General features: G+C 42.1%; 1 protein-coding gene across 1 annotated transcript in view; it reads right to left on the reverse strand.

Annotated features, from left to right (window-relative positions):
• PKHD1 (PKHD1 ciliary IPT domain containing fibrocystin/polyductin) overlaps positions 1-27981 on the reverse strand; it is a gene marked incomplete at both ends in the record, with an annotated part of 452539 nt that overhangs the window by 364042 nt on the left and 60516 nt on the right. The window contains 8 exons of the mRNA XM_080700604.1: positions 1956-2099; positions 4788-6395; positions 8345-8412; positions 9126-9321; positions 17258-17393; positions 17928-18058; positions 25401-25676; positions 26671-26776. Of these exons, the coding sequence (XP_080556730.1) occupies positions 1956-2099; positions 4788-6395; positions 8345-8412; positions 9126-9321; positions 17258-17393; positions 17928-18058; positions 25401-25676; positions 26671-26776 (2665 nt within the window). The remainder of the gene's footprint in view (positions 1-1955; positions 2100-4787; positions 6396-8344; positions 8413-9125; positions 9322-17257; positions 17394-17927; positions 18059-25400; positions 25677-26670; positions 26777-27981) is intronic.

Raw genomic sequence — 27981 nt, forward strand, 5'->3', positions numbered from 1 at the left:
AAAATATTTTAAAAGACTGTGAAAGAAGAAAATAGTCAAAAGATCCCCTTTCTCCAGAGGAGTGCCCTTCGCAATTGGTGAGTGTTTGGCGACACCTAGTGGCAGAATTAAGAGTTACACCTCTTAACTCAGGCTTTCCTCTCAAAAGGCAAGGAATTTTGAGATGTTCTTTTCTAAAACTTAATTCAATCTTTTCAACATAATAATTTTATTGTTCATATGCTAGGAGTTACCAAATGTCTAAGCCACAAAATTTCTGACCCTGAAACCTCCTTTCAAAGGGCAAGGAATTTTGAGATGTTCTTTTCTAAAACTTAATTCAATCTTTTCAACATAATAATTTTATTGTTCATATGCTAGGAGTTACCAAATGTCTAAGCCACAAAATTTCTGACCCTGAAACCTCATTAATTTTCATTTTGTACTTCTTGGTGAAATGTGTTTTGAAATAATACCAAGGGTGTTTTAATTTATTAGGTGTGTGTGTGTGTGTGTGTGTGTGTGTGTGTGTGTGTGTGTGTATGTGTGTGTGTGTTACTGGGATTGAGCCCCGGGGCAGTCTACTTCCAAGCTATTCTCTTGTTCTGTAATTATTCTTGTGTTCTGAAATTACCTGATCTCTTACACAGTAAAGAAAACCACGAGTGCTTGCAATTTCAGACTACATGGCCATCATGTAAACTGTGCGATGGGAATCACTGTTCTTTGTGGGAAGAGATCATAGAGGAGGGTGCAGAACCCCAGGCTTCGTGACAGTTATGCTCCTTTTTATTTTTTTGGTACTGATGATACTGAGAGATTAAGCCCAGAAGCATTCTATCTCTGAGCTACACCCCTAGCCATATTTAGGTTTTATTTTTAAACAGAGCTTCATTAAGTTGCTGAGGGTATCAGCTAAGTTGTTGTGGCTGGCTTCTAACTTGTGAACCTCTTGTCTCAGTCTCCCAAGTACTGGAATTACAGGTGTGTACCGCTGCACCCAGCTATATTTCTTCCTATCTCTCTATCTATCTATCTTTTTCTGTCTGCAACTTGAATATGGGTTCAATCTTCATTATCAAAAAAGTAACATAACTCAAAACATATATGTATATTGGTAAATTGTTCTTAAGTGCACAGGTACAAGATCTGTGATTATGTACATGAGATCCTCACCAGGCTAAATCTGAGTTCTCTTAAATGCAACAAGGCCCTGCAGTCAGAACTGTAGCTTCTTTCCGTGGAATCTTTCTCTGCAGCTCGGTGGGTAATTACCATGTGTCATGAAGCCTGCAGTTTGCACCCTCCTCTACAATCTTTCCCCACAAAGAACAGTGCTTCCCATCCCACAGTTTACATGATGGTCGTGCAGAATGAAAACTTGAGCGATCGTGTTTTATTATTATTATTATTATTATTATTATTATTATTATTATTATTACTGTGTAAGAGACCAGGTAATTGCCTGGATGCTGCAGAACAAGAGAATAACTTGCACGTCAGCTCTTTTGCCTGTAATAATAAGAAACTGAGCGCACAACACTGACATTTCAGAGATGTCCTGCTTGATAGTCCTCCCTCTCAGCTGGTACCTCCAGAAAGCAGATGTCTTCAGCAGCCTCACCAAGAACACCCAGTGCTTACTTCCTCCCGATGCCTACCTACATGGTGACTGACACTAGTTTTCAGAATGCAGCACTGCTTTCTCCACTGTTGCATGATGGTGGTCAAGGGCGTAGGGATACGTTTCCCAGTGTTCTTTTAATGTTGACCCACTCATAATCAAAGATATTGCAAACCATTTTCATAGGTGGTCCCAGAGTGTAACTACCAGTTTTAATAGAGAAATTCTATTCCCGGGAATACATAGAAAAACTAGTGGTCGGTAGAGCAGTAATGGCAAATACAGAATAATTCAAAGAACATCCTTTTTACCTATGTGCTTTATCACTGGATGGAGGTGGTATTGGACTCACCGTCCAGGGGCGGAACCAAGCAGCTGAAGGCCGACAGGGTAGCGTTAGGCAAGACCTGGCAGGGAGCACCACACACAGCAGCTGAGATATTCCCCGGGGGAAATCCTGCTCCAAACACATGCACGAGCCTTCCACCCAGGTCGCCTTGAAGAAAAAAATACCAGTTCATGGTCCCAGAGACGAATCTCGCGTACCCCAAAACTCAAGCCTTTCCTTCCATAGAGTGCTTATTTCCTTGGCCCTGCAGAACCCTCACAGCTGGTTTTAGGGACATTTTAGGGTCTTCTCTACTTGAGTTCTGGCCTCTTGGGATTCCACCAGATCCCAACTATATTCAATGACCCATCATGTTAAGGGATATTTTTAAATGTAACCATTTTATGTAGACAATGAATTGTTCATAGTTTTTAAGCCTTCTACATAAAAGAGCATAAAATGAAAATAAAATTCCCTCAACACCTATTTCATGGCCCAGAGGCATGTTTCTTGTTATTCCTTCCGGAATTTTCAAAGCATGTGTAGATGGAAAGATTAATCAATCTATACATATTAATATTATTCAAGTCCTTTCTTTCTTTCATTAGTTTTTTTGTACTGGAGATTGAACCCAGGGGCAGTACACCTCTCAGTTACACCACAGCCCTTTCTTTCTTCCTTCCTTTTTCTTTCTCTTTTCTTTCTTTCTTTTTTTTTTTTTTTTGTCTCATTAAATTGCTAAGTATCTCCCTACATTTCCGAGGCTGGTCCCTCAAACCTGCCATACTGTTGTCTCAGCCTACCTAGTACTGGGATTACAGGCATGCACAACTTGTCTCTTTGGCTAAAAATACACCATAGATATTCTTCCAAATCTACATAATTACAGCTCATTTTAATAGCTACTTACATGACTGCCACAGTTATTTTTTGTTTGTCTGCTTTTGTAGTACTGGGGATGGAATCCAGGGGCATTCTACCTCTTAGCTACACCCCCAGCCCTATTTTTTTATTCCTTATTTTGAAACAGGGTCTCACTGAGTTGCAAAGGGCCTCACTAAGTAGCTGAGACTGTCTGGGACCCACAATGCTCCTGTCTCAGCCTCCTAAGTACTGGGATTACAAGTGTGCGCCACCACGCCCAGCTACTGCACAGTTTATTTAAAAATTTTTTTCTTTGGCTTAGTACTTCTATTATGTCTTCTTTTTTGCTATTATGCTAATGACGCTTCATGTTATAGAAAATAGAAACGTATATAAGTGAAACTGGTCCATGCTTCTAGTCTATTCTGAGATGCAGCACTCCAGTCTCTGCTGCCTCATCCCACCAGGAAAGGAAGGTGTTTACATAGCATCCTGGCAAACTCAAGAAAAAGGTGTCCTGCTCAAGTTCATCTCATGGAATTTTCTTCATGGAATCTTACAGAGTAGACAAGAGAATTTGGTGAGCATCGAGCCCAAGCCCCTTTACCAAAGGAGGCTGAGGCACAGAAAACTCCAACCTAAGTCACCTACATTAGCTACGGTCTCCAGCCCCAGAGCCTGATCCACATAGTGATCCCGGCTGAGCCCAGTCCAAGCCCAGCCCTCACCAATCCAAGATAGGAGTCGGCTAGGACCTCACCAAGTCAAGATTCTGCTTCCATTACTTCCTCTATAATTCCCCCTCCATGATTTCCTGAGCTATTACAAGTGCAGCAAGGCTTTTAGTAAACAGAAGCCCAGACCATCACTGGAAGAAAAGGTAAGACAAACAGGGGCATATATAAAGGCAGAGGGGCAGGGGGTGTTGCACAGGAGTAGAGCACTTTCTTCACGTGTGTGAGGCCCTGGGTTCAATCTCCAGAGCTGCAACAAAATAATAAAAGCAGAACCAATGTGGCTGTGTTAGGCTATTAGATTACCGATGAATTCATTGTTAAGAATTATAAAATGATCAAAATTAATCACAGTTAACAAATTTCAGACAATGCAAATTGGTGTACAGGTCTAAAGTAGGGGGAGGCATTTATATTCTTAAATGATTAAATCATGAGCTCTTGCAAAAGGGATTTGCTGAAGACACAAATTAAAGATGGTTAATGCATCAAATTAAAATACAATAAAAGACTTCAAGAATATGCACAATTTCCTTGATGAGAAACTCATAGCCTAGTGCAGTGGCACAGGCCTTTAATTTGAGAGGCTGAGACAGGAAGATCACAGGGTTGAGGCCAGACTTGGCAACTTAGTGAAACTCTCTTTCAAAATGAAAAATAAAGGGCCGGGCGTGGTGGCGCACGCGTGTAATCCCTGCGCTTGGGAGGCGGAGACAGGAGGATCACGCAGGTTCGAAGCCAACCTCGCTGGCTTAAGAGACCTTGTTTCCAAATAAAACATAAAATAGGTCTGGGAGTGTAGCCTGGAGGTAGAAGGGTTTCCAAAAACCCCCGTACCACGAAAACAAATAAAAAATAAAGAATAAAAAATAGGGCTGGGGGTGTAACTCAGAAGTAGAATGCCCCTGGGTTCCATCCCCAGTACACACACACACACAAAAGAATAAATAGGGTTGGGGGTATAGCTCAGAGGTAGAATGCTTCTGGGTTCAATTTCCTACCTTTTGGAGTGAGAATAGCTGTTAATTCACTTAAACAAAGGAAGTCCTAGACAGCCTCAAGTAGGGAGACTCTCATTAACCTAGCAAGATCCTGTTTCAAAATAAAAATATAGCTGAGGGTATAGCCCAGAGGTAGAATGTTTCTGAGTAAAGTCACCAGTACCATGGAAGGAAGGAAGGAAGGAAGGAAGGAAGGAAGGAAGGAAGGAATGGAGGGAGGGAGGGAAGGAAGGGCTCCGCTTATTTTCTTGCCTTACCAAAGTTCTGGGTCACTGCTGCAATAGTGGCTGTCACTGTGAACACCAGAGCAGAGCTGGCCCAGCCTCTGAGGCGGTCGTAAGCCCTGATGTGGTACTTCCCAGCAGGAAGAGAAGGGAGCGCGCACCAGAGAGTCGTGCTGTTACCAGAGACGGCCACACAGGGTGTCGTCCCAATGAGAATGTCCACATTTGCAGCTCCTGAGATGCGGGCCACTGCAAAGGTTAAGATGCCATTGCTCTGAGAGAAAGAGCGCAGTTCCGGGGTGAAGGCCTCGCTGTAGCTAATGAGTCCCACGTGATGCAAAACTCCATCCACCTCGATTTCCAGGGCGGCAGAGCCATTCCCTGAGGGAGCAGCGCACTGGATGAGCTCAGCACTGATGCCGACCATGAGACAGGCCTGGCGGCCAACATAGACCAGCGTGGCGTTCCGTCCTCTCAGGGCCGCGCCCTCTATGGCCAAGAGGCTTCCACCATATCTGCTGAAATTCTTAGGGAAATAGCGAAGCACTTGAGACCTAATGGAGAAGTACCTGGAGCCATCTCCCAGACAGGCAAGCCCGCCACCTGTATGAAGGGCGGATAAAGAGTGGAGCCCCGGGGTCAAGTCACGTATCTGACATGCCACGTGGCTTTCATTAAAGGATGTCACGTTGCAAGGAAGCTTATCATCCACAATCACCACTGGCTCCCCAGCCGAGGTGCCCAGCCTGTGGCCCCTTATCAGCACAGTGGTCAGTGAGCCATTGATGGCTGTCGCCAAGGCGTCCACAACAGGCGTCGTCTCTTCCTGCAAGACAAGGGTGCAGTTGCCCTCACACTCGCTGGCCAGCCCATTGACCAGGACCGTGACGTTGAGGGCGAAGGAGTCCCCAGGCAAGTGGTGGCCCATCTGGCTGACCTGGCAGAGAACCGCGTGGTCTCCCAAACTCAAAATCTCACAAGTAAAAGGACCGGAAAGGTCAACCCGGACGGACCCCGTTGCAGAGCCAAGAGTCAGCCCCCTCACGGTGAGGACGGTCCCCCCACACACAGAGCCCTGTGTTGGGACGATGGCCGTTACTCGAGGAGTCACCATGAATTCCTGTGGCACTGCAGACAGGTTAGCAAATCCCATCCTCTTCTGGTGAACTCTGAGAGAATAGACGCCTGCCTCCAGGCCATGAAGGGGGAGGGAGCACCCCAACAGGCTCAGGTTGCCCCCAAGAGACCAGGTCTCCAGGTCGCACTTGAAGCTCCCCAGGAGGATCACTGAGTCAGAAAGGCCTGTTCCTTCTACTTGGAACCCCAGGCTGCTGTTGGTGACCTCTGCCCACAAGCCGGTGACCACTGGTGTCATGGAGGCTTCATACAGGAAGGTGAGGTCCTTTCCTCCCGGGCTGGGTGAAGGGCCGTGGGTGAGGGATGTGTTGCCAGCCCAGACTTGCACAGGGGCTGGGATGGTAAAAATGCCCTCATCGGGCAGCAGGGCAGCCGGTGGCGTGTCACACCAGATGCCCACCTCCGTTAAGTTCACGAGGGCACAGGGCTGATGACCCACGAGCACCCAGACCGCAGCTGGGTCCGCGCCGAAGCCCACTCCAGAGATGCTGAGGGTGGTTCCACCTAAGTGTCAATATGGGAGACGGAGATTAAACACTGACATTTAGAACTAGCAATTCACAGCGCCTGTGTAAGCTCTCGTGCAAGGAAGCTGAAAGTGGGGTACCTGGAGGCAGGGCTCCTAAAATTCACATACCAGTAAAACAACATAAGTTGTACAGGAAGGATGTTTATAATATTTTTTTTTTGTAGTACTGGGGTTCCTGGAAGCCCTTCTACCTCCGGGCTACACTCCCAGACCTATTTTTTACATTTTTATTTGGAAACAGGGTCTCCTAAGCCAGTGCGCAGGGCTGGCTTCAAACCTGCACGATCCTCCTGTCTCAGCCTCCCAAGAGCGGGGATGACAAGCGTGCACCACCACGCCTGGCTGATGTTTATAATATTTAACGCAAATTCTTCAAGTACCTTTTTACATCCTAGAAAGCATAACTTTGATCAATTTACATACTAATGAAAATTCAGATTCTTCAGTCTTCTTGTCATAGGTTATCTCTGACAGATTAGCCTACATATATGATTATGTATAACAAATGCATACCATTCTACATGCATCAATTTACATACTAGAGAAATATAATTCATTGAAGTCTATCTTTTGTATAATTTATATATAATCCACATATATACAATATTATGCATTCTAATGCTCTATGCATTTTATAATGTATTCTATGTTATATATCTAGAATATTAAAAGCCATTGAATCATGATGATTAATTTTCTGTCAAATTAATTCATAGGTACTGTCTTACTCTTTAGTCAAAAGATAATCAAAGAGCAAAGTCTGTCATCAGGACAGAGGTTGGAGAAAAACTTAGCCCATATTACAACCAACTCTTTGATATAGCCCATCAGTTTTAAAAATTATTTTTTCTGTGCTCAAAAAGAAAAAAAACAAGGTAGGCAGGCGTGGTGGCGCACGCCTGTAATCCCAGTACTTGGGAGGTTGATACAGAAGGATCTCAGGTTCGCGGCCAGCCCCAGCTACTTAGTGAGGCCCTCTGCAACTTCATGAGACCCTGTTTCAAAATAAAGAATAAAAAATAAGGCTAGGGGTGTAGCTCATAGGTAGAGTGCCCTGGGTTCAATCCCCCGTTCCACAAAAATAAAATAGGAATAATAATGATAATAATAATAATGTGCTATTTTATGCATGACCACGACTATTAGTCACAGCCCTATACATAGCTTTCGATTTTCTTTAAAATGCAGTTTTAAGAATTGCCCCATATTTCCTGTCCCTACATCTCCCATGTATGTTTCTATTTTTGTTCCTTCTTCAGCATTCCAGAATAAAGTGCAGCCACCAAAGACTCGTGTCTGCTTTCCCAGGATATGCAGTGTCTCCAAGGCTAAAAAAGGAAACTCTTTCCCAATTTTCCTAATATCTGCTCAAGAGTCTGCCCAATGGCTCTTCCAGCCTTTTCATTAGCCGGGTGTGGTGGCACATGCCTGTAATCTCAGTAACTAGGGGGCTGAAACAGGAGGGCTGCAGGTTCAAAGCCAGCCTCAGCAATTTAGTGAGGCCTTCCGAAATTTAATGAGTCCTTGTTTCAAAATAAAAAAATAAAATAGAGCTGGGGATATAGCTCAGAGATAGAACACCCGTGGCTTCAATTTTCAATTCCCAGTACAACAACAAAAAAAAAGAAAAGAAAAAAGAAAAAAAGAAAAGAAACTAAGAAAGAAAGAAAGAAAAAGGAAAAGAGAACCAGGCACATCTCCTTCTCATAAAAATCCTTTCCTTTCCTGAGTTCATTGCACTAAAGGCATGAGCAAGTTCTGCCACCCTTTAAAGTACAATGCTCGCTCGATCCTACAGCCTCAGGAAAGCTCCTCCCCATCGCTGTCTCTGGCCTCGCCGCTCGCTGAGCCAAGAACAAAATCTACACGTCCAGTGAATAGACTCACTGGACACATGACACTGAGGGACCTCAGGACCACTCACCCCAAAGAGACCCACAGTAAGGCTCCATGCTGAAAACCTCTGTGAGGTACTGGATGTGGAGATCCACCCTACGGAAGGCAAAGAGAGCGTTAGGAAATTACCAAGAGCCAGAGAGAGGAAACAGGGATGGAGGAGGAAGAGATGCTTATATTTGGGGGAGAAAAAGAAAAGAAACGGAGCAGTGGTGGAGAACACGTGTGTATGGTCCCGCCTGACAGCCGTCTGAGGATGCTGGGGTTGGGGGATGCTGTGTAGGAGGACATCGTCCTCAGCCAGTACTGCATGGGGACATCAGTCCCAAACAGTTGAGATAATTTTTTAGAACTCAACGAGGGAACTTCTAAAGAAACCCCACGCAAAGGGACTTCAAAACAAAGAGAGGGATAGAGGTGACGAAGAAGACATAGCTGTGTAGTCACTTTAAACCACTTATCCAAAACCCCAAATGCAATCTTCCTAAAGCTCTACAGCACAGATTTCCTTTCTTTGGGCATAGATGGCCATCCCCAGAACACACACACACACACACACACACACACACACACACACACACCAACCAGTTCTGGAATGTCGCTTTTCCCCAACTAATAAGCCAAAAATTCCTCTTACATCAGTTTTGGGAGATCCGTGGGACCTCTAAGATATGTTCAAATGTCATAATGCTCATAGCTCCATCCCTTGCCTCAGAACAAGAAAAAGACCTAATTTCAAACTAGAATTCCCAGGCTGCATGGCTAGACCATCAAACAGACCCAGAATGGATGGATGGTGTCTGCCTCACCCTTGTGAGTGAATGAGGACCCCGTTGATGAAGACTGAGATTTCGTGGAGGCCGGCGGGCAGCGCGGGCAGCACAACCTCCAGGCCCTGAGCCGTTTGTGCCCGGACTGGAGCCAAGGTGTCCCGGACATAGATTTCCACATGCCAGTCAGTAGAGTTCACCAGCAGTGCCATCCCAATGGCAAGGGTCTCGCCTCCTGTGTGGACAAGCGTGTCTTAGTCTCTCTGATGTGGGTTTGTGATCTCAAACACCTACTCTATTCTAAAACTGTCTTGTAGTATTAAATATGTGATCAGCTCTGTACAGCATGCTCCAATTAGTAATTCGAATACTCACCTAGCTTCTTTTTATGAAATTTGTCATGACTTTTTTTTTTTAACAAAGCTAAAACCTCAGGGGCATAAAGAACAGAGTGGAAGGAAGGATTATACTTAAGAGACTCTAACTTACGTCGACATAAAGACAACATAAGAAATTGTTTGGAGGGCTGCCGGCCTTCCTAACCAGCAAATCCCAGTATCCATTTTTTTTAAACCTCTTTTTATACTGACAAAAATGTAAAGCTATATCTCCAATGTGCATCGAACCTTAAAATAATGTCCTATGGGGAGCAATGGCACACAGTTCATAGAGTGCTTTAATGCACCCTACTCCATTCGTTCCCCCGTCATGTGTGTGGGACAGTTGTTTGTTCCCCCTTGATATGTATGGTGGGTATTTTGCATCTGAGGAAACAAGTTCAGCAATAAAGAGCTCATAGATAAATGATAGAAAAGCCATTTCCCAAACCCAGTCTTCTCTCTTATATTTCAATAGTTTTTAAAAATAAAATTAGCAACTCCATGTAAACGCTGTGTCCACTCTGAACATTTCAATTCCTTTTAACTCAAATATTTTTTAGTCCCATAAGGAAGACGCCATGAGGGACACAACGATAATTACACACAGATTCTATCCTCCTAGAGACCTCAAAGGTAATAAAATAGTTGAAAAATCACATCAATAGAAGATATACTACAACAAAGGTAAGAATTACGAGCGCGACTGCTTAAATGAGAGCAACATTCTGAATGTTAGAAAAGGCCTTATGATGGGCAAGATGTACTTGAAATGCAATTTGAAAGATAAAGCCCAAGAGACAGTAGTAGACAATGGGAGATTTATAATTTATTTTCTTAAAATTCTACAATATTGTCTGAAATCTCATATAGTACTTTTTCGTTTAATCACCAGTGGCTTAGAGGAAAAGGAAGATAACTGGGTGACTTTCTGGAAGACAAGGCAGATTTTGATACAGACTCAATAAGGGTAGGTCAAGTTCAAGGTGCTTCTGTGGCTGAACACCACAGTGAAAAGCTGCCACCTAATTCAGTGGACAAAAGAGACCTCCAAGCTTCTAAGCAAGAGAAGGCTATGATTGAAATTCTTCTTCCAGACTATAAGACAGAATGAAAATATAGAAAAGGAGGCTGGGCATGGTGGTTCACACTTGTAACCCTAGGACTTGGGAGGCTAAGTCAGGAGGATCACAGGTTCCAAGCCAACCTCAGCAAATTATCAAGAACCTTCACAACCTAAAAAGATTCTGTTTCGAATAAAATATAAAAAAAGAGCCGGGCGTGGTGGCGCACGCTTGTAATCCCCACGCTTGGAAGGCTGAGACAGGAGGATCACGCAGGTTCGAAGCCAGCCTCAGCTACTTAGTGAGGCTCTCAGCAACTCAGTGAGACCCTGTTTTCAAATGAAATATAAAATGGGTCTGGAGTATAGCCCAGAGGTAGAAAGCCTCTGGGTTCCACCCCCAGTACCACCAAAAAATGAAATAAAATAAAATAAAATATAAAAAAGGCTAGGGTGTCTCTTGGAAGTATAATTTGCCTGAATTCAAACCAGTACCAAAAAAAGAAGGGAGGAAGGGAGGAAGGGAGGAAGAAAGGAAAGAAGGAAGGAAGGAAGGAAGGAAGGAAGGAAGGAAGGAAGGAAGGAAGGCAGGCAGGCAGGCCGGGCCAGGCATGGTGGTGCACGCTTGTAATCCCAGCATTCTGGAGGCTGAGACCAGAGGATTGTGGTTCGCGGACAGCCTCAGCTACTTAGTGAAGCCCTCCACAACTCCGTGAGACCCTGTTTCAAAATAAAAAATAAAAAATTGGGAAGGGGGTGTAGCTCGGAGATCAAATGCTTCTGAGTTCCATCCCCAGATCCGCGAAAAAAAGAAAAAGAAAGAAAAAAAGAAAAGAAAGAAAGAGAAAGAAAGAAAGAAAGAAAGAAAGAAAGAAAGAAAGAAAGAAAGAAAGGGAAGGATAAATCTGGTCTGCAAATAACTAGAGTTGTAATGAAGTCCAGAAATTAAGCATGCAAAAACAGGTGTGGAACTAAATATATTTTCCTTTCCTGTGTCTCAGGGTGTCTACAGCCTGGAGTATAGCTCCTCTCAAGTTCCTTTAGCTTCTATCTTGTAGATTCATGGTAGAGCTGGCATCTATAAGCACCCATGGAAAGTTGGATGAGAAGGAGAGAGAAGGTTCTTTAAAAATTAAAAGAAGAGGAACATGATGCAGTGGGAGGGGCTGTGAATCTACATTCAAATCCTTGATCCGCCATTTAACTACCTCTGTGACTTTTGGCCCTGAAAGCCTTGGGTTTCTCAACAATAAGATGGTAACAAAGTCCATCCCAAATAGTTTGTTGTAAGGATTAGCTTAGATATCCTGGAAAGACATATAGGTGCAAAACACACACACGTACACACACACACACACAATTAACTTTATATTCTTCTTACTCCCACATCTAAGTTCTCCACCTCTCCCCAAGCCCTACTTCAAAGTCTGAAGCTTTTTGCTCAACTAAATGTGGCCCGAGGTTCCCTCCATATCTTGAGTTCATCTTTAAAAAATTGTATCCTAAGTAGGAAATAAGTTGAAAGCTTAAATTGTGAGTATATTTTCGGTAACAATTAACTGAGCCTTAGCCAATCTCAGTAGCTAAGCTTCAGTCAATCCCAGGCTGTTGAATGAGACCATGTTCAAATCTGGCAAAGCTGAAGCAGGAACCTACAAGATGTTTCTGTGACTCACAAATTCTGTCCATGAATATTGGCTGCCCACATTGCAGAGTGGAGCTCTGTGAGCCTCTTCTGGTTCTGAGGCTATCAACTTGCAAGTGATTCTGGGCTCAAATAAACTGTTATTTGTCAAAAATATTTTTAACAAGTATTTGAACAGGGACTCATTCAGATCTAGTTCTTTCTGACTACAAAATCCACGTAAATAGTTCTCTCCCTCTCTTTTTCTTCCATTTCACCTTGGCTTTACTGTCATAGTCAACATTGTTTTCTGGATGGAGGTATGCAGCACCTCAGTTTAAAAGAGATTTTTCCAGCCAGGCATGGTGCTGCACACTTGTAATCTCAGTACTTGGGAGGCTGAAGCAGGAGGGCTGCATGTTTAAGGCCAGCCTCAGCTACTTACTAAAGCTCTCCACAACTTAGTGAGACCCTATTTTAAGATAAAAAATAAATAAAAGAAATAGGGCTGGGGGTGTAGCTTAAAGGCAGAATGCCTCTGTGTTCAATACCCAGTACTACAAAAGAGAAAGAGAGAGAGAGAGAGAGAGAGAGAGAGAGAGAGAGAGAGAGAAAAGAGAAGAGAGAGATTTTTCAATAGGCTACCAAACTTTATGAATTCCTACATGCTCATTTTTCCTGCTTATAAGAATATTTCATTCCAAGTGTAAATAAAGGATGTGTTGCACCGTGAGATAGATATATATCACATGAACTTCTTGTGTTCTTGTTCAATTTTCAAGCTAATCCAAGATGCCTTTGAGGCACTAATTCAATGTACTTATTCTTTTCATTATAGACAGGGAATGATATTAAAAGCTAGAATCTCTATCATCTGAATAGAACATGGAGTTCTCTCCTCCTTTCTCTACCTTTTTGGGAAGAATCTGGACCACTAGAGAATTTTACACACTCTTGTTGCCTGAGGCAGCAAATTTTTCTTCTGCACTATCTGAGCTGAATAATATTGAGAAGTTAAAGGACATGTCCCTTTATTTATGTACTCTTGAGCTAGGAAAAATGAAAATAGTAACAGAAAAACTGAGTTCAAGTTTTTTCTTTGGGAAAGATGGTGGTCCTTCTATAATAAACCCTTAGATAAGGCTGCCATACACTCTATTATCTGGCATTCAATTGGCCAGAGAGGGGTGCTGCCTGCTACTGAATCTCTACTTGCATGTCATGACAAGAAATTGTTAAACTCCATCCTGCCATACCATCTGATTAAATGTTAAATTATTTCATTTAATTGGTACTAAAAAGAGCATTATTTTTATATGTAGGCTCAAAGAATGGGAATTCTTAATAAGAATATCTTAATTTCTAATTTTATTTAAAAACTGCCATGCGCTAAGTGGTACACGCTTGTAATCCCAGTACTTGGGAGGCTGATACAGGAGGATTGCAGGTCCAAGGACTTGCAATGATAGCGAGACTGACATTAGCCTAGAAATACCTTGATTCCAAATAAAAATTTAAAATAGAACTTCCGGGAAGAGGGCGACCGAGAAAAGCGGGGCTTAAGAGCCCCGCTAACAACCAATCTCCATTACCACAAAATCAGCGCCTTTCATAGCCAGAAAACACCATCACCAGAGGGAAAAAAAAAAATCACCAGGCTCCAGAGAGAAAGCGGACTGAGAACAGAGCCACAGACACGGCAGCAGTGCTTTACTGCCGGCGGCAGCGGGGAGTTCACCAGACGGCTACAGCAAGCCGAGGTGAGCCGCTGCAGAACAGCCAGGCGGGATTTCTCGGCGCAGAGAGCATCTAAACCTCCCAGTCGCTGAGCTCAGCACACGCTGCAGGGATTCAGAGAGGAAATCAAAACCAAGAAGAAAAACACCAGCCCCACGGCCGAGGGTGTAGCAGCGGCGCCATATTGCCACCGGCAGCAGCAGCAGTGAATTCAGCGAAGCCAGTACAGCTACATCTGCGTACTCAAGAACAGTGAGTCAAATTGCGGGCCACAGAGGAGAAATCCCAGTACTGTACTCCCTGGGACTTGACCCAGTGGAGGAGGGGCGGTGGCAGAGATATCACACCATAGGAGAACGTGCAACCTGGCACCCCCCACAGTCTAAAGCAGCCTCTATCAACTCTCTGGGTCGGAGACTCTGTGATACAACCCAGTAAAGGAGTAGTGGGGTCTGAGATACTACTGACTCGAGATCCAGAACACCTTAAGTGAAGTCATAGTGACCCAAGGGAAGAACCCAGAGAAGGCACAAACTTCCTAAATCATGGGAAAGAGGAATAATACTGGAGCAATGAATGCCCACAACCCCACAACATCAGAACTCAATAAAACAGAAAATCAGAGATTTCTAGAAGAGCAAATCAGGAAAATAACTGTAGAAATAATAGAGGTGCTTCAAAAAGAACTCAGAGAGAGCCAAAAGGAGATAAAGGATGCAATTAATAAAGTAAAGGCCTCAATTCAAAGCACAAACAACCGATTAGATCACATGGAGAACAGAATCTCGCTCTTAGAAGATGATCATTCCAAAAATGAACGCATAGTTTCTAATCTAGAAAAAAATATCCAACAGCAGGAATCTGATATTGAAGAAATATGGGCCCATCTTAAGAGAGCTAACCTAAGAATAATTGGAATAGAGGAGGGAAAAGAAAGTGAAACCAAAGGGATCAACAATCTCTTCAAGGAAGTAATAGCAGAAAATTTTCCAGACATAAAGCAAGAGGTTGATACACAGGTCCAGGAAACTTATAGAACTCCCTTTAGACAGGATCGGAGAAGAGGATCCCCACGCCACATAATTGTCAAAATGACCAATGTGGAAGCCAAGCAGAGAATCTTAAAGGCAACAAAAACAAAGGGCCAAGTGACATTCAGAGGCAAACCAATTAGAATCACTCCAGACTTCCCAAACCAAGTTATGAGAGCCAGAAGGGCTTGGAGTAACATATTCCCAATTCTGAAAGAAAACAACTTCCAGCCAAAAATTTCCTACCCAGCAAAACTTTCTATCAAATTAGATGGAGAAATAAGAAGCTTCCATGACAAACAGAAACTGAAGGAATTTATGTCTTCAAAACCAGCACTAGAGAAAATATTCAAAGAGATTAATTACAAAGAAGAAATAGGTAACACACTCCAGAACTAGAGAAACAAGATTTTCCATCCAACAGACAACTAAGATTGGTTATCTGTGGAGATTCATTATTTATGTTAGTCTTTTACCTATCTCTAAAGGGTATTGTTTGCCTTTATTGTTGTTAATTTTTAGGATTTCTAGTTGGAATATTAATATACCTTCAGATATAGCATTTGTGAAATATTTTATCCCATTCTATTAGTAACTGTTAACTTTGTTTTCATTGTCTTTGGATATACAATATTTTTTAGGGAGTTTTTATACTCTTCTGTTGCCTGTGCCATTGAAATCATATCCAAGAAATCACTGCCAATTTCAATGTTGTGAGGTTTTATGACCCAGATTTTCTCCTAAAAGTTTATAGTCTTAAGATTTATATTTAGGTCTTTTATCTATTTTGAGTTAATATTTGTATATGGGATTAGGTAAGGGTCCAATTTTATTCTTTTCCATGTAATTATTATTTTTCAACAATATTTAGTTAAAAGATTATTTTTTTCCACCACCAAATGTTCGTGGAAACCTTGTCAAAAATAACTTGACAATATAGGGAAGAATTTAGCTCTAGGCTTTTATTTAACTCCAATGGTTTATATATCTGCCTTTAGAATAGTACTACATTGTTTCAATTATTGTAGCTTTATATGGTTTGAAATCAGAAAATATATATCTTCTAGCTTTGTTCTTTTTCAAGATCGTTTTGGGAATCTAGAGTCCATATTCCATATTAGGATAGATTTTTTTCTGAAAAATAAATATATAAATATATGATAGTTTCACCTAAAAAATTAGAAAAAAAATATTCTCTGGTGAGAAAGAAAGTAAAAAGAAATATTGAAATGTTATCTTTAAGTCATCAAAAGCTTGGTATCAGACAAATGAAACTGTTATGTGAGATTATCATTTTTAATTTTGGATAAATTGCTATAATACTAGATGTCAACCACTAAGCCAAGCATGGGAGGGAGGGATGGGGAGAGAATGGGGTGGGGATCAGGTGGGGGCTGACTGGGCGATGTGTGCATGTATGTCTACAAAAGTTTGTATCCCACTATGATGTATGAATACAGTGCACCAATTTAAAAAAAAAAAGGAAACAAATAAAAATAAGGAAATCCTGCCATTTGCAAAAAAAAAAAAAAAAAATTAAAATAGGGGTAAGGATGTAGCTCAGAGCTAGAATGCTCCTGGGTTCCATCCCCAGTGACACACACACACACACACACACACACACACACACACACACAGCCCACCACAATACAACCTATTACCTAAATGGTACTTACCTATAAGTGTCTATGTGCTTGAGATTTTCAAAAGGTCTGTATTCAAGCCGGGCGTGGTGGTGCACGCTTGTAATGCTTGGGATGCTGAGACAGGCGGATCGCACAGGTTCGAAGCCAGCCTCAGCCACTTAGTGAGGCTTTCAACAACTTAGTGAGACCCTGTTTCCAAATAAAATATAAAAAAGGTCTGGGAGTATAGCCTGGAGGTAGAAAGCCTCTGGCTTCCACCCCTATTACCACCAAAAAAAAAAAAAAAAAAGGTCTGTATTCAAATCTCAGTTCTATCACTTACCAAAAGTAGCATCTTAGACATCTTAATTGCTTTCTTTAGGTTATTAGTCATACCAACTAGTGGTTAATGTTAAATTAAGGTCTATTATATGTGTATGCTATTAATAGTGCTACTAGGTACTCAATAAATATCAGTTGAATTATAACCTTTGAATTCTCACCTCATTTTTAGAATGGAAATGGTCCCAATTTTACAGAGGGAAAAACATATATAAAAAGATTAATTCAGTGGCAGCTAAGTTAGAAATATTTTTCCTTCCTGGCAAGAAAAATCCAACTAAAACAAGATACAATTCAGAGGCCGTTGTTTACTTTTTCATAGGGTCAATGCTATAAAAATTTTAAAAAATCACATTATATTATGTATTTTACCTGCTATGCTGCTTCTGCTTCTGCTCAGAGATGTAATCACGGGATTCAAAGAAGAGACATACGTAAATGCTCTGGGAAGAACCATGGAATGTTCCCCTCTGATCAAAGTCACATTCACGATGTATCCATCTTCCCTCTGAAAAATCAATTTAAAAAATCCAACTTCGCTTTTATTTTAGGGAACATAAGAAGTCCATATAAAATTACTGTGAAAGGTTACTTAATTTTCATCACCTTAGCCAAAGACCCTGCAGATCCTGAGTTCCTGAGCCGAGGCTCACCCCAACCATTCACGTCTGTACCAGGAAACAAGATTGCTAATCAAAACTAAATTGTCATTAGCTTTAGAAAGAAAGATTGTAAGACATACTGGTTATGCAAACCACCATCAAAATGTGCACTAGATAAATTGATTTATTCTGTGGTACCAATACTCACTGAAAGTGTGGACTTGGACTGACTTCATTCTTATCTTTTAAACAAACTAGCTGATGTTAATTACAAGCCTCATCAACGGGGTTGTTTTCCCTCTTTCAGGTCAAAATATAAGCACGATGAAAAATTTGTTTTATTTAATTTTAAGAAGTTTTAGGCTGAAATTATATATTATGTGAATAATGGTTGTCCACCCAGAGACAAAAAAAAAAAAATTCCAAAGGACTCTACTTACCCTGGGTGGAACTTTGCATTGAATTTTTTGAGAATTGCTTGTGGTGAAATTGATGTCACAAGACTGAGCTCCAAACAGCACCAGGCTAACACCTTCCAAATTAGAGCCTCGGATGGTGGCCCAGAGCCCTCCTGTAACAAAAACAGCATTTTCAAATATGATCCACAGTCATACAGGCAGACAAAAATTAATTACCCACAAGAGAGATAAAATGAAATTAAAATATGAAACTCTTTAGTCAAAACACAAGGCAATGTTCAAACTGCAGAGAAAGACTGCATTGAAAAATATGAATTATCATACATAGAGAAATAGTGACCAGAGGGCAGAAAGAAGTGGTAAGGCATCCTAAAGACCTTTAAGAATAAAACATAAGGATGCACTGTTGCCAGGAGTCAAAAAAGCAGCCAGGCTCTGAAAAGCCTTTCTGCCCTAGATTCTGAAATATCATTCCTGCCAATCCTACAAAGCTTATTATTTTCCTGAGAAACCCAGTACAAGAGCGCATCATGGTCAAAAGAGCGATGGGCCCAGAGTCAGGATCACAGAAGGTTCCGCCACCAAAAGCAGGTCATTGGTAGCATGGCTCCCGAGCTCACCGGTTCTCACCGTCCTCATCTTTAAATGACGGCGTTAACCATTCCAACTGTGCGATTTGATGCCACACACACTGAGTTCTAGTCACCCCGCTGGTATAGACGTGACCGACGCCGCCACCCACTGCCACCAGGATTTCTCTACCAGCCACTGAAAAGTAACCACACAAACCTCCAGCTGCTCGCTGCTAAGAAGAGAGATATTGCACCTTCCCATGTGGAAGAGCCAGCCGATGAACAGAAGGCCCAGTTGGTACTCATGTTGAAAGTTATTCTGGTCTCCATTTCCCCAGAAAGTAATTCAAGAGAGCAGTGAAGGCCGCCAAAGAGACACCCCCTGAGAGTGGGTAGTGTTGTGGGGACAAGAGACATGCTGGAGGAAGGAAGGGGGACCCACCCAGCCCGAAGAAAACTCCCGGGGACAATATGAATGGGTATAATAATACTCTGCAGTTAAATGTGTAACTTGCCCTGAAAAGTCAGAGCAAGATGACCGCTGACCTTTAAAGACTAAAATAGAAAAAAAAGAGATGCAACATAAAAGAGACATTGCGAAACGAACGTGCCACGGAAAATTTAAGAAGATGAAAAATTGTAAAGACAACTTTGAAATGTGGCTGAAGAACTTAATAGATAAATTAAAGCTTGGGTAAGAAAACTAAAGTAAATGGGTAGGAAGTGAATATTATAATCTAAATTAAACAACAGTGATCAATGTGACTATATTAAAATACAAATGGGATTTTTACATAAATTAGACAAGCTAGTTCAGCAAAGTTCAATAAAAAAATAAACAAGAATAGCCAGGCATGGTGGTGCATACCTGTAATCTCAATACTTGGGAGGCTGAGACAGGAGGGTCTCAGATTTGAGGACAGCCTCAGCAACATAGTGGGTACCTCAGCAATCTAGCCAGCACTTGTTCCAAAACAAAAAATAAAAAGGGCAGGGGTGTAGTTCAGAGGTAGAGGCACAGGCTCGAAGCCAGCCTCGCTGGCTTAAGAGACCCTGTTTCCAAATAAAAAATATAAAATAGGTCTGGGAGTGTAGCCTGGAAGTAGAAGGGTTCCATCCCCAGTACCACCAAAAAAGGTTCCATCCCTACCTAGTACCATCAAAAAAAAAAAAAAAAAAAAAAGCACAAAACCTCTCAAAAAGAACATGGCAGAATTTTTTTTGGGGAGGTGGTACTGGGGTTCCTGGAAACCCTTCTACCTCCGGGCTACACTACTGGACCTATTTTATACTTTTTTTTTAAATTTGGAAACAGGGTCTCTTAAGCCAGTGTGGCTGGTTTCAATCCTCCTGTCCCCGCCTCCCAAGCGCGGGGATTACATGTTGGACGTCACCACGCCCGGCGAACATGGCAGAATTTTAAATTTAATATAATTTAAGATTTTGAAAACCTAAGGAAAGGTACATTTTATTACATAAAGACGAAAAATATATAGCCATTGGATTAAGCAATGATTTCTTAGATCTGACACCAAAAACAGGGGAAACAGCAATAAATGTAAATTGAACTTGAATATAATTAAAAATTTTTACTTCTCAAACCACAGTGTTCTTTTGTGTATGTGGTGCTGGGGATCAAACTCAGTAGCACTCCACTACTTAGCAAAATCTTTTAGGATCAGCCTCAAGATCGTAATTCTCCTGCCTCAGCTTCCTGACATGGAGATACAGGCAGGCACCACTATGCCTAGTTTCAAATAACACTATTTAAAAAGTGAAAAAGCACCCCAGCGACTAGGAAAAAATACATCTAAATCATATACCTGATAAGAGATTAGTATCTAGAAGATATTAAGAAAATGAAACTCAACAATAAAATGAAAATGATTTAAGCTGTAGAACTGATAAAGCTGCCGGGCATGGTGGCGCACACTTGTAATCCACACGCTTGGGAGGCAGAGACGGGAGGATCGCGCAGGCTCGAAGCCAGCCGCTCTGGCTTAAGAGACCCTGTTTCCAAAACTAAGTAAGTATAAAATAGGCCTGGGAGCATAGCCCGGAGGTAGAAGGGCTTCCAGGAACCCCAGTACCACCAAAAAAAAAAAAAAAAGAAAGAATTAAAAAAGGATTCAAGTAGGCATTTTTTTACAGAATATCTACAAATGGCTAATAAGTACATAAAACAATGTTTCATTGGTCATTAGAAAAATGCAAATCAAAACAGCGATGAAATTAAGATTGCTATTATAAAATAAAAAAAGAGCAAAATCAGTAAATCACAAATGTGGTGAGGCTGTGGAGATGTTGTAACCCTCTTCTACTAATGGGAAGTATGATCCTGCGGTCACTTTGGAAACAGTTTGTCAGGCCCCAAAGAAGTTAAGAAGAAGTTAAACCAAGTTGCCGTAAGACTGGGAATTGCATTCCTCAATATATACCCCAAAGAACTGAAAACATATATTCATATAAATCCTTGTACAAAAGTATTAATGGCAATATTATTCATAATAGTAAAAAAGTGGAAACAATCTAAATGCGCATAGTGAGAGAAATGGGTAAAAAAATACGGTATATCCACACAACGGAATATTATTTAGCCATATTTAATACTGATACATGGTACAGTATTTTTTTTTTTTTTTGGTGGTACTGGGGTTCCTGGAAGCCCTTCTACTTCCAGGCTACACTCTCAGACCTATTTTATATTTTTATTTGGAAACAGGGTCTCTTAAGCAAGCGCAGCTGGCTTCGAACCTGCGCGATCCTCCTGTCTCCACCTCCCAAGCGTGGGGATTACAAGCGTGCGCCACCACGCCCGGTGATACATGGTATAACTTTGACAAACTTTAAAAACATTATGCTAAGAGAAGCCGGACACACACACACACACACACACACACACACACACCATATATTGCATAATTTCATTTCTACTAATGGGAAGTATGATCCTGCGGTCACTTTGGAAACAGTTTGTCAGGCCCCAAAGAAGTTAAGAAGAAGTTAAACCAAGTTGCCGTAAGACTGGGAATTGCATTCCTCAATATATACCCCAAAGAACTGAAAACATATATTCATATAAATCCTTGTACAAAAGTATTAATGGCAATATTATTCATAATAGTAAAAAAGTGGAAACAATCTAAATGCGCATAGTGAGAGAAATGGGTAAAAAAATACGGTATATCCACACAACGGAATATTATTTAGCCATATTTAATACTGATACATGGTACAGTATTTTTTTTTTTTTTTTGGTGGTACTGGGGTTCCTGGAAGCCCTTCTACTTCCAGGCTACACTCTCAGACCTATTTTATATTTTTATTTGGAAACAGGGTCTCTTAAGCCAGCGCAGCTGGCTTCGAACCTGCGCGATCCTCCTGTCTCCACCTCCCAAGCGTGGGGATTACAAGCGTGCGCCACCACGCCCGGTGATACATGGTATAACTTTGACAAACTTTAAAAACATTATGCTAAGAGAAGCCGGACACACACACACACACACACACACACACACACACACACACCATATATTGCATAATTTCATTTCCCTAAAATATCCAGAACAGGCAAATTCATTGAGACAGAAAATAAATCCGTGGTTTCCAGGCACTGGGAAGAGGGAGGGGTAGTGAATTACTCCAAGTGAGTACAAGGTTTATTTGGGAGATAATGATCATGTTCTTAGATTAGACAGCAATGAAGCATAAAATTTTGTGAATATACTAAAAGCCACTGAACGGTATACTTTTAAGAGATGAATTTTATAGCATGAAAGTTAAATCTCAAGTTTTAAGTTAAAAAAAAAAAAGAATTGAAGTGAAAAGATAAACAGGGCAGGTCTATCTGATTCTAAGAGGCATGGCCCTAGGCTCGGCCAACATTTTCTGTCCTGGATGATGAAGAAGCCCCCTAACTGGCCTTGCTGGCTCATCTTTGCCTCACCCGGCAGCCTTAGCAGATCATGCACTTCACTGACGGTCTCCAGTGGCCCCTACCTCCTGCAGAATAAAAGGTAGCATCCTTTCATAGTCCCTAGGGCTCCTCGGATCCTCCAGGCACTTCCGACTCAGGATGGTCATTCAATGCATTTTCTGCCTTCTCTTTCCCAGAATCTCCCCGGGACTCACGCCTTCACTCCACCAGCGTCTCCAATGCCGTCCACGTCATTCCTCCAAAGCCAACTACCATTTGATGGCGACAGTCCCCCCATCGCTCTGCGTTCCCTTTCCCGTCTTGATTTTCCCCTCCACACTTACCGTCACCTCCCAGAGGGCAGAGCCTTTGTTGGTGTTTCCTGTATTCCCGGCATTAATATTGCCTAGCGCCTATGAGCAATCAAGAGCTGCTATCATGATTATTGTTGATGGCGACCATTGGGCGTTGGAGAAGTGGTTAGAGTTTTCCATTTCTGTTTGAAAGCTGAAGTGCCTCCAAGAGTGCGTGCATAAGGAGAAGGCAATTCTATCTTAGCAAAATGTAGGACCAAGGGACTACGTGGGCCAAGCCGAGATTACTCTTTAAAAGCTTTTTGATGGTGCTTCTGCATATAAGGAAGTGATGATTTTTAATATTATGGATCACAATATACATTCATTACATACTAGGCTTTCCTGCAAATTCTTTGATGAAAAGTTTCGGCCTCGTTCCCTCTAAATTCCTCCCTGTAGTATTTCTCAAAGAGTACTATTCATAGATCCCATCCGAGGATCCTATTAAAATTCAGATTGATTCGGGAGGTCTGGGATGGAGACTGAGACTCTATATGCTAACAAGTCCCCAAGTGACTCAGATGCTGCTGCTCCGGGACCACACGTTAAGTCTCGAGGTCTATAGCCGGCAGCACAGGACTCTGTACAGGATGCACAGCTACTGTTGAGTAAGTGGTTAACGCTGGTTGACGCTACATAGCTGACAGGGTTAACAGGATTAACAGAAAACCTGTAAATATAGTAACAAGGAGGCAGTAGCTACAGCCTCTCCCTCCTCCCTCCCTTCCCCGCAGCCTTCATGCAAGCATATTTGCAGCCACCTGGCAGTCTATCTTCTCAGAGTTTTCTACTTTCTGATATATGACTATCCCCGATCTGCAAATCTCACCTTTATCTATTTTTTTTTTTTGTACTAGGGATAGAACCCAGGGGCATTTTACCTCTGACCTATATCCCCAGCCCTATTTTTCTTCTATATTTTGGAACAGGGTCTCATTAAGTTGCAGAGGGCCTCACTAAGTAGCTAAGGCTGCCTGCAAACCACCACGATCCTTCTGTCTAGGCCTCCGGAATGCTGGGATTACAAGCGTGCGCCACCACACTCAGCTAAATCACCTTTAACTATTGTCTGTACTGCATACCTGGGCCAATAACCAGATCCTTCTGATTTTCCTGGGACTGATGTTTACCACTCAGAGTTCTGCATCCTAGTTTTGAAATGTCACGCATCTTGGGAACCCTATCAGTCTCAGGCAAACTGAGACAGTTAGTGGCTCTGTTGTACAAGGCACCCTCGTGTGTGTGTGCGTGTGTGCGTGTGCGTGTGGGGGGGGGGGAGAGAAGACTGTGATTCACTCTAAGCACCCAAGAAGATGCCACTCCTCTGATCAATGAGTTTGTGGCCCGAATGCCTTAAAATCTGTTCTAAGGTTCAGGCCTTGGGCCATGAGAACAATGACAAAAATTCAAAGCATGAAGGAGAGGTGGTTTATGCTCCAATATTCATACATCAGCAAACAAGAATGCATGCTCCTGAAAATCTTGCAATCGGCTGGGCTATGTTGAACAGCTAGTGCTCCCCAGAAAGCAGCAAGACATGGCGAGGTCCCTGGTTTTCCATGGAACTAAGACCCAATCCATGGGGCTGACGTTGTCACAACCCACTGCCCTCGGGATCTACACCTGCTTTGTGCATGTCAAGTGTACATGCCAACGCACATTTGTGAAATATCAATCCTGCACAAAGCTCCCAGTGTGTGAGTGTGTGGCAAGGCCTGTATTTGCTATTTGTCAAATAATTTTTCCCTATTACGTTTTGGGGGCAGGAGAGAAGGAAGGTTCTGGGGATTGAATCCAAGGGTTTCTACCTCTAAGCTATATCCTTAACCCCTTTCCATTTTGATACAGGACCCCACTAGACTGCTGAGGGTCACCCTAAATTGCTGAGGCTAACCTTGAACCTGCAATCCTCCTGTTTCGGCCAAGAGACACAGGAGGGATTATAAGTGTGCACTACCATTCCTGGCTAAATGTTTCTAATGTAAAGGAGATCCCCCAACTATTTTATTTCATCTCTCACAAAGCTGAGGAGCCTATCAAAGAAGCACACGAGGCCATTTTTCAAGACAGCATAGTTCATAAAAGCAGCAGGAGCCTTGGCACCCAAGTGTTCTGCTCTGCACTCTAACTCCATCTCCTTCCGCACGAAAGCCCTGAGCAAGTCACTTTTCTTTTTTAAACCAGCATCATCTCATCTGAAAAATGCGGACAATAATTCCATGTTTGGGGCAGTTGTGAGCATTTATAATGTATGATTAGAAAAGGCACTCAATAAATAATAGTGCTGTTATCTTCACCATTAATAAGAAACTAAGTCCTGTGGAAGTACAGGCAACTTCTACAGACACACATCTGCTTTGAGATAGGACAAAAGTCCAGGCACAGGCCCTGATTCCCAGTCCCATGATGTTACCACTAGGCTAATAGACCTAGTGATTCACTGACAGGTCCATTCCTGATACCACTGGCCCAACTATAGGTTATGTGGCCAGTGAGTCCACTCACGGGCTCAAAGGGCTGTTGCTCATTAGAAGAAATGTTTAGAAGACAAAAAGCTATCAATCATAGAGTTTGTGGAATTTATTACACCACACCAGGAAGAACATTAGCTTCAGAGGGTTGGGGCATTAGGAGGCCCTGCCCAGATTACCAATCTCTGCAGCTCTGGAAGGCTCCACAGCGTCCAGCCTGGGTTCCACGTATAGGAAGAGGCCTTCTCCACTGCCGTTGACGGCAAAACCAGACGGTCTCACCAACAGTGAGATCCCATGCGCTCCAACTGGTAGCAGGTCTGTCTGACAGATCACATTTGTCTGGTTTGAGAAAATAACTTTGCAACTTGTTCTGTTCACCATAACCTGTAAAGACTGGGAATCGCCAGAGAAACCAGTTCCAGTAATATAAACCTGTAAGTTGATATCACCATCTAAAAAGAGAAAAGAAATGTAAAAAACGAAATCACCTCTCAGTGATATAACTCCATTTAAACGATCTCACTTTTTTTTTGGGGGGGGGTGGTACTAGGGATGGAACCCAGGGGCCTTCTACCTGCAGGCTACACTCTCAGACCTATTTTATATTTTATTTGGAAACAGGATCTCTTAATCCAGCTGAGGCTGGCTTCAAACCTGCGTGATCCTCCTGTCTCAGCCTCCCAAGCGTGGGGATGACAAGCGTGTGCCACCACGCCCAGCTAAACGATCTCACTTTAACTTCTAATGTGTATCCCTTCCACTCCCCCATCCCAAAATTCAGGAAGTTGAATATGACTCAAGGGTTTAGACAGATGCATTTATTACCTATTATCATAGTACACAGACTCCAGCTTAAATTTCCTCACACTAAAATTGAGAAGTCACTGCTTACTTAAAAAAAAATCAAAGTAAAGAATATTTCAAAATAAGGAAAAAAGGAAACAAAACTTTAAGCCATCAAAAAAGCCCTCATCTCCCTATTGATGACCAAAAAAAAAAAAAATGTACTTTTCTCTGTATTACTTGACCTTCACTTAATGAACTGATGTGTCTTTCACCCACGCATCACCAGACACATGGATTTTTTGGGTCCAGTCTAGGTCGGCCAGTGTGTGGAGCTCAAGGCATTAGAGCAGGCAGCAGAGAGAGGGAGAGAGCATGGGCTCTGCTCTCACATCATAGAGGCTGAAAGCAAGAGAGCGCACGCCAGCAAGGGATTCAGAGACAAAAGGGCGGTCCCTAAGGCCACGCCCCCAAGGACCCGCCCTCTAGCCACACCCCCTGCCTAGGTCACCAGCCCCTGTATCCCGTGATGAGATTACAACCCTCATGACTTAAATGCATCAACTCCGAACATTAAAATATGTGCCCTTCAGGGGCATCTATACCTGACCATAACACATGGCCTCTAACAAAATCATCTCAGTGCCAAGTCACAAGTCATACCAAGAAAATACCATGCAGAGTACACCTGGGGAGTGGACCCTTGGAGGTATCGGTAAGAACAGGAACCAGTGCAATGAGCTGGTATGTCGTTCACTCGCACAACCACCTAAAAAGAGCAAAATATTAAAAACAAATGTACGTATTTTATGTGCGCCAGCTTAGTCATAAAGCACTTGTGAATATTACCCAACTTAGAGCATGCGGATGATTCTCCCATTTCTCCTATTTTCCCAGTATATAAACCTAAAATTATAACGAATGACACAAAACATGGTAAGCTCTCTTAAAATGGCTGAAGAAATCTGAAATCTGTCTGTACAGTTAAATACCCTAAATATTTTTAGATGGGGCTCAGTGCGATTCCCAAGCAACCACAAACTCCTGGGCTCAAGTGCTGATCCTCCTGCCTCAGTCTCCTAAGCAGCTACAGTTAAAGGCACGTGCCACCACACACAGATGAGTAAGTTGAATGTTCAGTAAATTTACTATCACAGAGAAGTAACTTTCATAAATGTCAACTGCACAAAGACTTCTCACCACTATATTTTCATGTGAAAATTCCTTTTTTTTTTTTTTGCAAGTAAAGAACATTGAAGTAAACACCTTCTTTCTATCTTTACTACAGAAATCTATAACTAAAGACTCAAGGTAATTTGGACATTTGGTTTAGGTCCTTCTTTGTCTGAGAATGGCAGGTCCCTAATAAAAGAAGATGTGTATTTCCCTTGCAATGGAATTAGAGCTATCTCAAATAATGCTCGGAAGAGGAGAATTTGGAAAAGATATGGCTCAGTTCATACTCTGCGTACAAAAATGGGTTAAGCATACACATATATTTATGTATTTCCATGTGAGGGGAAGAAGTTTCTGAATGGCATGGATAATAAACACTGTAATTTTATCAACAATGCTTTGTATTTTTATAAAGACAAATAAATATATCAGAATGTTGGCAATGAACCGTCAGTTCTCAGTTTGGGTACCCAAGTGTTGGTCATATAAATCCTTATAGGGTTTTTGGTTTGTTGTTGTTATTTTGCTGCCAGGGATTAAACCCAGGGGCATTTTGCCTCTGAGCTACACTCCCATCCTATTTTACTTTTTATTTGAAACGGGATCTCACTAAATTGCTGAGAGCTTCTCTAAGTTGCTGAGGCTGGCCCCAAATCTACAGTTTTTCTGTCTCAGCTTCCCAAGAACCGGGATTAAACCAAACCAGCCTTCCTTATAGTTTTTGTACTTTAAATATATCTTTTTTTTTTCTATACTGGGAATGGAACCCAGGGGCTTTCTATCTCTGAGGTACACCCC

Source organism: Muscardinus avellanarius, assembly GCF_963383645.1.
Source record: "Muscardinus avellanarius genome assembly, chromosome: 8".
In the NCBI taxonomy this organism is placed as follows: Eukaryota; Metazoa; Chordata; class Mammalia; order Rodentia; family Gliridae; genus Muscardinus; species Muscardinus avellanarius.